General features: G+C 37.4%; 1 protein-coding gene across 1 annotated transcript; it reads left to right on the top strand.

The window, feature by feature from the left end:
- Positions 1-2,531: 2,531 nt before the first annotated feature.
- On the top strand, positions 2,532-10,912 carry vbp1 (von Hippel-Lindau binding protein 1). Its single transcript, XM_044341072.1, has 6 exons — positions 2,532-2,668; positions 5,832-5,956; positions 6,223-6,289; positions 7,782-7,880; positions 8,052-8,190; positions 9,866-10,912. The coding sequence occupies exons 1-6, from the start codon at positions 2,588-2,590 to the stop codon at positions 9,940-9,942; spliced, it is 588 nt and encodes a 195-aa protein (XP_044197007.1). The 5' UTR covers positions 2,532-2,587; the 3' UTR covers positions 9,943-10,912.
- Positions 10,913-11,798: the final 886 nt, after the last annotated feature.

Below are 11,798 nucleotides of genomic sequence, written 5' to 3'. Positions count from 1 at the left end.
CAGTTGTAGTAGTAGGTCTTGTAAAGTAGTAAGTAAAAGAAGCTCTATCAGTAGTGATAGTAGTTTTTTTTCTTCTTCTTTATTGAAAAAGATTCATTAACAAACATCAAGGCATAAAAACAGTAAACACCTCAGAGGCCCATGGTGTCACCTCTAGCCTCTTTCCACCAGTCTCTGCACTCTTCCATGTAGTTGCTCTAGACGTCTCAAATATTGTGATGACTTGGCATGTTCTCTTTTCAATCGTCTCAAAGCAACGAGAAGAATGTCCACAAGGTCCCAAGGAAAAAAGCGGGCTTCATTTTCCTCCATCTAGATACATGGATGAAAAATGTTTGCCAGGAGCTTCAATATCAAGTCACTCTTAATGTCTCCCATGTTAATACCAAACACAAACTCTCTTGTGAGAGGAGCAAATAGTTGGCTTTTGGTTGACAGCCAGTCCTGTAAATCCTCCCAGAATGTCACATATAATAGAAAAATAAATGATCTGTAGTTTCAATTTCAATATCACAATAGCTGCACTTATTGTGGTTAACATTACATCCCAGTCTCAGCGGTTCATTGGATAGATAAATATTATTACTAAGTCCCCATAGACTAAAAAATATGTTTTTCTTCTTGTTCCTTTAGTTTGATGTTTGAGCTTCACTGTGCAGAATGATGTATGTGCAGAGTTTGACACTAAAAGACTGTTTTCACATTTATCTGCTGAAGGTGGAAAATCTCTCTGTGCTTAAATCTGATTTTAAGGGGTCGGTCTGTACGCATAATTTGTGACATCACAACTAGTTTGGAGGCCAATCCTGGTCCAGTATTCGACTTACACGAGTGTGATGTGGAAACTTGAAGCCTCCAGTGCACAAACACTGATAACAGACTTTACAGTGAACAAAGAGACATCTTGTGTGCAGCAATTAAACATCTGGAAAAAAAACATATTTGCATTATCATATCCTCCATGTCTGGAGGGGATCTTGTAGAATTTTGAAACTGACTTTTTTTGTCTAGTTCCCCATTTCTTAAAGATCCCTTCCAGGCATGTATTAAGACATAAATACTCTGCTTGGAGCAACAGTGTGTGCCTGATATGGTTTTTCCACAAAAAAAAGTATAATTCCCACTTTAAAATCATTAAAATGTCATCTACTCCTTCTCCCTCGTTAAAAATACCAGATTCTAGGAATATGCAAATATTTTTCATTTGAGATGTTTAACTGCTGAACACAAGATGTCTCCTACTTCACTGTAATATCTATTCTCAATATATGTGCACTGGAGGTTTCAAGTTTCCACATCACATTTGTATAAATTGAATATTTGAGCAGCATTGGCTTCCAAACTAGTTGCAATGTCACAAATCATGCTTTCAGGCCAACCCCTTAAAATCAGATTCAAGCACAAAGAAACTTTTAGTGTCAAACTCTGCACGTACATCATTCTGTGCAGTGAAGCTCAAACATCCAACTGAAGGAACAAGAAGAAAAGCACATTTTTGAGTGGAAGGGAGCTTTAATATCTGACTCTGAAAACAGTAGTTGTAGAGGAAGAAATACTAGATACATTAGTAGCCAGTGGCAGACTAAGTACATTTACTCAAGTACTGTACTCATGTACAATTTTGAGGTACTTGTACTTTACTTGAGTATTTCCATGTGATGCTACTTTATACTTCCAATCCACTACATTTCAGAGGGAAATATTATACTTTCTACTCCACTAAATTTATTTGACAGTTTTAGTTACTTTTCAGATGAAGATTTGACACAATGGATAATATAACAAGCTTTTAAAATACAACACATTGTTAAAGGTGAAACCTGTGGTTTCCAACCTTTTTTGGTTTTTGACGTCTTACAAAAAGCAGTGTGTAGTCAGGGTCACATTTCAGATGTCTATGAGTTGTTAACAGCTCCACCAAATAGTGATTTTTCCCTCTAAACTTCTCACATGCTTTCATTTCAATAAATGTTCAAATGGTCCAATATTTCACCCAAAAATCAAAGATTAGAGAAGTTTCCAAAAACTGAAAACAGCTTTGTGTATCAGAACTTTGTTTTTTCTTCTTTTCTCTCCCATTAATCATCTCATGACCCCTCAGATTTATCTGGTGACCCTTTGGAGGGGCCCGACCCCTAGGTTGGGAACCACTGGACTAAACTAGCTAACTGTATATAAAGTATTTGAAACTAGCTCCACCTCCAGCAGCTACAACAGTAACACGCTGCTCTAACACTGATGTTTCAGTATTAATAATTTAATGATTTCATATATAATAATATATCAGTCAGAGGGACCAAAACACTACTTTTATTTTAATACTTTAATAGTTTTACATTCATGCAGGACTTTTACTTGTAATGTAGTATTTTTACATTGCTGTATTGGTACTTTTTCTTAAGTGAAGGATCTGAATACTTCTGCAAACACTGTTAGTTGTAGTAAGCAGCCTGTGACCACTAGAGGGAGCTGAGCGTCGACTCTCTTCTTGAGACGGACGCACAGAGACGTGTTGACGCACAGGGAGACGTATTGACGCACAGAGAGTCTTGTACGTAAAGGAAGAAAGGAGTAGCCTCTCTCCAGCATGGCAGCGACCATAGACAACAGCAATGCAGTACAGGCGACAAAGAGAAAGCATCTCGGGATCCCTGAAGCGGTGTTTGTGGTGCGTAAACCCTCTGAAATGTCTCACTATAACATGTCGGCAGCGTTAAAAAGACGCGTTTGTACTTGTAACCGGCGTGTGGGCGCGTCATGCTAAGTTAGCTAAGCTAGCGAGAGAGCTAACACAAGTGGGGCGGTTGCTCACTGCCATCTATGGACACAGCAGCCTGTACCTCATTTCCACTTTACATTTTTAGCTCATTATAGCTAAATAAACGTCTGTCAATCAACCTAGCTGTGCTAATAAATCTGCTGCTGTCATTTAAAGTAGCGTTAGCTTCCTGCTTCTCCTCCATTCATTGTTAGGTAATATATCACAGTGGAGGAGCCAGGCTAACACTAAATAAAAACAGTTTATAGAGGAATAATTCATCATTGTTGAGGATTTCTACCTAAAGGGATTAAAATTATGCGTTAAAACATGTTTGGGTTGTTGGCTGCCAGGTGTATGGCCACTTAAAGGGGATGTATCATGCACATTTGAAGGTTTATATTTATATTTTAGGGCTCTACTGGAATATCTATCATTATTTATAGTTAAAAACATCTTATTTAGGTCATTATGAAGCCCTTCAGTTTAGCCTCTGTCTGAAACATTGAGGTCGTAGTAAGTGGTGATGATGTACTGTCATAAAACAACAGTCAGGTGCCCAAATGAACATTGAAATAGGTTTTTCTGGTTATAATCATTCCTCCTGTTCATACTGACCATTAGAAGATCCCTTCATAATGTACATACCAGATATGCAATGTATTTAAAAGTTTATCTGAAGCTAATATAAAGCTTCAGCTGACCAAAAGAGTCAAATAAAGTCATCTTGTGATGTTACAGTCTTTTTTAGTGCCAAAGTTCCTCTTTTTGTTCCTGCTCTTCCATTGCAGCTCAAGGCAAGGTGAGTTAATTTGTATAGCACACTTCAACAAGACAGTTCAAAGTGCTTTACATAAAACATAAAAGGCTTCAAGGCAAAATGTAAAAGAAACACAAGATAATATAAAAAAAAAGACATTTAAATACAGTTAAATAGAAAGTAAAAATAGATTAAGGCAAATAAAATAGGAGAGTAAAAGTTACAGTGCGAGATATTAATCAAAGGCCTCAAATTTGATTTAGCTGATAAAATGCAGCAACGACCTCAAATCTTCTTGGAGTTTGTTTCAGGGGCCTCATTCATTACCTTTGAGATATATACGTCACTTCCCACCAAAAAGGACAGGAGAATGTGCTCACCTGTACGGAAACTCTGACCCATACATACGAACATTTTGGTGGTGAATCGAAGCCAGTTTATATAACGATTCCTCTCGCGTATTTCATTTCACTTCACTTCATACCACACGTTTACTATAGATCCACTTTATCAGCAGTGTTGCTTGTGCTTGTAGTCAGCCATAACTATTCCATAAACACCTTTTTTGTGATTTTTTTTAAAAAAAAAATTTTATTATTGAACTATTAATGAAACTTCTCACCATCACATTCCCAGAGCGCAGAGGAGAGGAGCTGTATGGTGCTCACATTTGGTTGTGAAGCAGTGCAGCTGCTGAAATGCCAGCATGATGCCAGGATTGTGGCATATTGAGTGTGTGGTCTCATCAGTCATGTATGTGTCTATATACAGTAGATGCTTAACAAATACCAAAGCGGTGAGCTTCGGTGTCGCCGTGCCTGCGCTACTTTGTACCCTCTTGCCACATCTTCACTTTTAATCACGTCTAATTTCATGAATTGTTTCGTTTGTTGCTCCGACTGCGTTACCAGCTGCTGCAGTCGTCACCCGCTCAAACTTTCTTCTTTTTAATGCTGCCGTTCTCCACAGGAACAGATTGTACCTCAATATTCATGAAGGCTTTTGCATTGACCATTTGCGCACGCCATTTTCAGCTTTTGTGCGCACATAGGCTACACTTTTGAGGCCCCAGATATGTGGAGCATAAAAACTGAATGCTGCTTCTCCATGTTTGACTCCGGGGACAGAAAAGAGACCTGTCCTAGACGATCTGAGAGGCGTGGACGGCTCATAATGTAGCATCAGATCAGTGCTTTATAAACCAACAGCAGTATGTTGAAATCAATTGTTTGACAGACAGGGAAGCCAGTGTAAAGATCTGAGAACCGGAGTGATGTGACGTCTCGAGCAGCAGCGTCCTGAATCAGCTGCAGCTGTCCGATCGATATTTTAGAGAGACCTGTAGTCGAATCGACCGAAGATAAACACGTGGATGAGTTTTTGCCAAATCCCGCTGAGAAATAAGTCCTTTTAATTCTTGATATATTCTTCGTCTATCTTAATGTGGCCGTTGAAATTCACGTCTCAGCAGGGAAACACAAAGAGGGAATTTAAAGCTAAAAAGACTGTAAATGTGTCAGATATCCACTTGATATGACTAACTCAGACTGCTGAAGCCATATATAAGCTTCACATCAACTTTTAAATGCATTTTTGCAGAAAGCGACTGTGTACACTGTGGATTTTGGCCTCCATCACTTACATTGAAAACACATGTGAAGGGGATCTTTTAGCAGCCAGTAAGAACAGAAGGAACGATTACAGTTCACTCGTCATATGGGCACCTAACTAGCTGTTTTAAGACTTTAAAAAAATTGTGAACGTATCCTTTAAATTGAACAGTATTCCTAATAGTTTCCCCTCCTCATGTATGTTTATGGGGTGGACGAAATATTAGGAACACTTGTCAATTTAATGAACTACAGCATACCACCACCATCCACTAAGACCTCAAGAATAAACATAAAGTAGAATTTATAGCAGCGCTGTTGTGTTGGATTACACTAGATTGCACAGTTGTTCCTAATAAAGTGCTCGCTGAGTGTTTATTGATATTGGCTTGTATGTGAGCTGATGAGTAACAAAGTGCAGAATAGGGTAATTTATCAGCTAATTTAGAAACAGTCTCACCATTACGTCATTCGTCCACCTAACAGCACTGAAAATATCCTGCTCAGTATATCTCATCAAGCTAAAAAAAAAAGCTAATTTAAGAGAATCTTTAAGAGATTCTAATTTAAGAGATTTAAGAGATTCTTTGTTTAAAATCAAGTTTTGATTTTAAACAAAGATTGTCTGATATGTGATTATTGACTCTAATAACTCAGTGTCATTCCAGTTTTAATGTCTTGGCTCACTGTTTGTACTCTGCAGGAGGATGTTGACTCTTTTATGAAGCAGCCTGGCAATGAGACAGCAGACTCAGCGCTGAGGAAGCTGGACGAACAGTACCAGAAATATAAATACATGGAGCTCAACCTGTCCCAGAAGAAACTCAGGTAACAACATACAGACACCAAGTTTCTCTGTCCCGCTCAAAATTAAACAGTGTAAAGGGACATGTAGTCATTTGCAAATAGAAGAGCATTTATCAGCTGTTTTAACTGTATTTACATGTGATTTTTACATCATGTGATATATTTCAAGCTGCTTTTAATCTTGTTTTCCCTTGTTTGAAGTTAGCTTTGCTTTGGTACAGAAATACACACTGTTTCATGTTTCTTTTTTTTTTCTTCTTCCTGACTCTTTCTCTCTCGGTACGTAGGTTGAAAAACCAGATCCCACAAATCACACAGACGCTAGAAATCCTACGGCACATGCAGAAGAAAAAGGTGCGTTTTTGTGACCTAACTTTGAACAAATGTTTGTTGTCATTTTCTTATGAAATATACAGTAACAATACAACAGTTTGAGAACAGAAAATGCACATATATAACACAAACACCCACGTACACGCACTCAATTTGCACCGGTATGGGATAGAATACAAATAAAACAAAATACCTCCCTGTATTCTTTACTAATTCCTCTCAGGTAAAGCCTACATTCCCATCTTTCATGACATTATTTGCCATTAAAAATGTAAGTTAGTCTTTCCGGACCGATACAATCTAAAAGCTGGAGCGTCTATATTTTTCCAACATAGATCAATAGCTCTCCTGGTTTGAAGAAGTCCGAAATTAGTGTGTTTCGATGTACAGTGTATTTAAAGTCCTTCAGATATATTCCAAGCACAGAGTTTGATGTTTAAAGGGACTTTGGATCTTTGGACATTCCTATAAAAAAAAAATAGAGCACCTTTCTCTCTCAAACATTTCGTACAAACATCTGGAATATTAGCAGACACATGATGAAGCTTGACAGGACTTATGTACATTAACTACTTAAATTGGAGTCATTTAAAACTTGCTAGTTGTGCTAAACTGGTATGACATCAATGTATTATGCTATGAGATGGCAGTGTGGTGGGTAAAACGTGTTGCAGTCTTAATTTGTTGTTGATTTAACTTGTCTGAGTAATCCGCGAATGACCCGAGATGAAAATAAAAGGATCACAGAAGGAATTTCTAACCGGATCAATAGACCTTTGACTGTTTTAAATCAGCTGCTTAACAAAAAACGTCACATTTCAGCACAGACGCAGGCAGTTTATTGGTCTTGTCAGGTTTTAATGTAGAAATCTTCAGTTATGCTCTCTCCACCTTCTTATCAATCAGTATTGATACGTCACAATATCAAGTATCTGTTGAGCTTCAAGATTCGCTTAAGTTTGATCTAAGAGGTTTAAAATGAAAAGATTTATGTGCTGCAAATACAATTTACTAACTAAATTATACAAAAATGAATAAATCATCTTTCTTGTTCGTATAAATCTTTATGAACTACAAACTATTCTTAATGTTCAGGTTTGTTGTGGCTAGAGCTGCAACGATTGGTTGATTAATCAGTCGACAGAAAACTTATACCAACTTTTTTGATAATCGATTAATAGTTTTGAGTTTGTTTTTTTTTTTAACAGAAAAAAAGTCCAAATTTTCTGATTTCAGCTTCACAAATATGAATATTTTCTGGTTTATTTAGTCTTCTGTGACAGTAATGAAAAATCTTAATCAGTTTTCACAATTTTCAGACATTTTATAGACCAACCGACTAATCGACTTAATCAAGAAAATAAACAACTAACAACTTTCTCCTGGACAAGTGCTCATCTCTCCTCTATTAGAGCTGTGTGATAGAAAATTTAAGATCAAACTTTGTTTAAAAAAATAACTGAAAAGTCTGTTTTTGACCAAGTTTGCTGTCATTTTTTTTCTTTTTACACAGGAGACCACAGACCCCATGGAAACACACTTCCTATTGGCTGACAATGTTTACTGCAAGGCCTCAGTGCCGCCCACCGATAAAGTCTGCCTATGGTTAGGAGTAAGTAGAGCTCTGATTTATGTCTCAAAGAACTTTATAGATACAGAATATAAGTCACAAAAGACATCAGCATGTGATGTTTGGAAAGAGGTTTAAGTTACTTTCACTGTGAGGCTGTAAACTCTCAACTTAATAGTCTTCTTCTTCTTCATCATCATTCTCCCTCCAAAGGCTAACGTCATGTTAGAGTACGACATCGACGAAGCCCAGGCTCTCCTAGAGAAGAACCTGTCCACAGCATCTCGTAACCTAGAGACACTCGAGGATGACCTGGATTTCCTGCGAGACCAGTTCACCACCACCGAAGTCAGTATCCTTCCACCTGGACCTGTAGTCCACGCAGGTTTGGCTCACAGTCGGTTTAAAGCGACAGGAAGTTCAGTGAAGCTGTTCCTGCTCGCTCGTGTGTTTTTATATATTACTTTACCAAGTTTATTCTCTAGTGATGCCTCCTTTGAACATTTTCTTTTTTTGTCAATTGTTAATAAAAAAGATAACACAGGTAAGAAAAACAAAATTAACAAGAAAAAAATGTACATTAAGTCAAATCTCTGTTTTTTTTATGTCAACATGATTCAATTTAAAGGTCTTAAAAATTACATCTTTACTTCTCATGTGATGTACTTATTGGCCCAAATATAAAAGACGACCCCCGTTTCTCCAACACATTTTCAGAAAAATACTTTATGAAGATAAAAACACACTTTTACACTGTTGGGAAAGTTTCCCAAAGATACTATTTATCAAAGGAGAATAAAGTCCTCGTCCTTGAATCATTTTCTCTCATAAAAGGGAAATGGCACCATTAAAGCAGAACGTAAAGTGCAAATTTGTGTACTTGTCAATCAGTCACTCACTCACAGTCTCCTGTGTCATTGTTGGAAGCATTGATATTATTTTCTCTGGCATTCACCATTTTTAAGACTTTGTGTCTTTTCGAGCTCCTCATCAGGTGTGACAGCAGAGATTCTCGGCTGCCTGATCGGTCCGCAATCTGTTTCTAAAGTAAACTCACTCGTCATGAATTTATTTCCTCCATTGTAGGAAAACATGTTACACGAGCCTTCAGAAACTCCTGCAGGTTAAACTGAACTAACCAAACACTTTTAGTGCTGACAGACTCTTAACAGACTCAATATAAACTGACTTGGAAACACTTGCTAGCGTTCATCAAGGCTACAAACACATGATGCAGCTCTCTGTATAAGCCAGTATTATAGATACTCGCCGATACATCGCCTTCTATTCGGGCCAATATGGTATTTCTCATAAAAAGAGGATGTTGTTTGGTTTTAAACAAAGAGGTATCAGTTTAAATGGTAAATCAATACAATATCAGTCAAGGAGTGAAATGCAGTTTGGTTTAATAGAGAAAAAAACACATTGTACCTTTCATGCAAAACAGAAAAATAAGAAGATAAATTGCACATTATTGATGGATTTTTGAGAGTTTAAAGGATGTTTACTACTTTTTTTTTTTTTTCTAACCCTAACCCTTTTTACATGATTACATAATATTAAACCTTTTTAATAAGGATCTTTTTAAGAGAAAGATCTAAGTAACTAGTAGATGTACAAAGGTGAACATTACTGTTAAAAATTAGTGCCCTCTAGTGGACAAACTATATAATGGAAACACAATTTCTATATCACCTTTACCTTTAGTTCTTATGAAAAGGTATGTCAAAGATTTTACAGGTAGTTTTATGAAAATGTTTTATATAATTTGGGTGAACTGACCTTTTTAAATCTATTGTCGAGGAATAGTGTTGTATTAGTTTGCTTATTTACCAGCCTGACAGTCAGTGTTGAGTTTACAGTTCTGTAGTTTTCTGTAAAAGGGACCAAAACAGGAAACAGCAGCTACTATATGTCTCCAGGTCCAACACTAAATGGAAAACTCTGTTTTACTATGACTAATCATGATGCTGTCACTGTGCCGCCGCCGCCGCTGCTGTTGTTCCTTAACCCAACGCTCCCCTCAGACATGGCACGAGTCTACAACTGGGACGTGAAGAGAAGGAGCAAAGAAAACCTCCTCAAATCAGCAGACAAGTCTTAATATTGACAAAACAGCCTCCACATCCCCTCCTGCTAACTATCTTCTCCTTTAGTCAATGAAAAACAAACCCTGTCCCCTCCTCCCCTCTCCTCCCCCCACACATCATATGTATGTTCACCCCAGAGCTCAGCAGATGGAGGGCATGTTTAAAACATTTCAGCGTGCTTGATTTAACTCTGTATTTGGAAGACGAAACCGGTTAAATCAAGCACACTTTTCATAAATCTGTCTGGTTTTGAATATGCCCTCTCATCACGTCTGGCTCTATCTACCACAACTACTGTTTTCTGTTGATTTGTTACTTTTTAAAGTATTTTTTCAAGTAAAAACTAACAAAAAAAACAAAGGCAACGAGGCAACTTTTGTATTCTTTTTAATGATTTAAGTATGTTCCTGTTATTTTCGGCAGATTTATGAGTGAGGGTTCTCTCGCATCGTCTTTTCCTCCATGCATTTTCCTGACTCACTGACCCGGCACCTCTGGTTTTTCTTTTGGGGTTTTTTTTTGTTGTTTTTGTTTTTATTTTTTTCTCAACCTGCAACAACATTCTCACATGGGATTTTTACTTGAATTGATTATCGTTGAAGCGCAGTTGCCATTATACTCCAGTAGAATCAGGCTTGTAGGATGGCTGAGATCTCAACAGAAGAAGAATACAGAATTTAAAAACTAGTTTCGCCTTGTGGCTCCGGTTTTCACCTAACTACAGGACTTTTTTTTAGGAGTTCAGAAGGATCGATGACTCTGTTCCCCGTCTGTAGTCCTGCTCCAAACCTGCTGCTCCTCCTCCTCCTCCTCCGTCCCTTTTACTCGACCATCTCTTCCTCTCCTCCAGTTCTCCTCTTTCGACGCTTCCTCTGCTCCCCCCCTTTTACCGCTGTTCTGTCTGTATTTATTTGTCTCTCACTGTACTCATTAAACAATGAATGAAGTAAATGAAGAACATTGGGCAAAGAGATGAGACCTTGACCTGGTTCTCTGTGTGTTATTTTTCTGATGAGAACTCCCCCGACAAAAAGGTTGATGGAGGTTAGAAAAGAAGAATATTTAACATTTAATGATGTTTGGAGTCGAGTACCTGCATGTAATCGTGTCGGGTTTCCTTTAAAACACAACATTTAAGCAGAATCAAAGGTCTAAGAGTAGCATCAACAGTAACTACAGTTGAAGACAAACAGCATTTAGCAAGGTTATAATTTCCACCAGTACAGTTGAAAGTAAGTAAATGTCAACTTTATTGCTTGCCACTGTAATATATTGTCGTCATACTCTAAATTCATCCCTCCTGTTCTTTCTCCCAGAGCTTCATCTTGAACTTTTCCCTCCTCTCATAAAATGCAACCCTTTTCCCTTTTTTTATTAATCCTGTCATCTGTCATTTTAAGATTCTGGATAAAGAAGCCAAAATAAGCAGTGTGTAGAGGAGACGTTGTAGTGCCTTTTTTAATTGACTGAGAGAAATAAATTTATTACATCTGCAGAATGCAACTTTTTGAGCTGATTCAGCTGATAGTTTGAAGTGTATCAAACCTTTGCTGCTCAGTGTTCAGTGTCTCCACCCAGTGGTGATGTGAGGAACTACAGCACATTTCAAGAAAATCGGTGCAGATCTACATCAGCTTATTTTATCTTTTTTAGTTTTTCCACTCATCTGTTAAATCTAACTAATCCACATCTTATGACTAGGATCAACATATTTTTATTGTACTTAATTACTCTCAAATGGCATAAAATGTGTGTTTCTTTGATCACACAGTGCAATGTACACTTGAGAGGAGAAAATAATGTTAGGAAAGAAAAAGCAAAATCTAATTTTTTGGCAAAACATAAAAGAATTAATTTTTGACATGTGGTA

The sequence above is a fragment of the Thunnus albacares genome, chromosome 22 (assembly GCF_914725855.1).
Source record: "Thunnus albacares chromosome 22, fThuAlb1.1, whole genome shotgun sequence".
Classification (NCBI taxonomy): domain Eukaryota; kingdom Metazoa; phylum Chordata; class Actinopteri; order Scombriformes; family Scombridae; genus Thunnus; species Thunnus albacares.
Note: the sequence above shows the minus strand (reverse complement) of the source record. Positions and strands in the feature narration are given on the sequence as shown.

Excerpts from the sequence above, each read along its gene's own strand:
- vbp1 (XM_044341072.1), top strand. The coding sequence starts at position 2,588 with ATGGCAGCGACCATAGACAACAGCAATGCAGTACAGGCGACAAAGAGA. Across the intron at positions 6,290-7,781 it reads GGCACATGCAGAAGAAAAAG|GAGACCACAGACCCCATGGA; the intron begins GTGCGTTTTTGT and ends CTTTTTACACAG. Across the intron at positions 8,191-9,865 it reads GTTCACCACCACCGAAGTCA|ACATGGCACGAGTCTACAAC; the intron begins GTATCCTTCCAC and ends CGCTCCCCTCAG.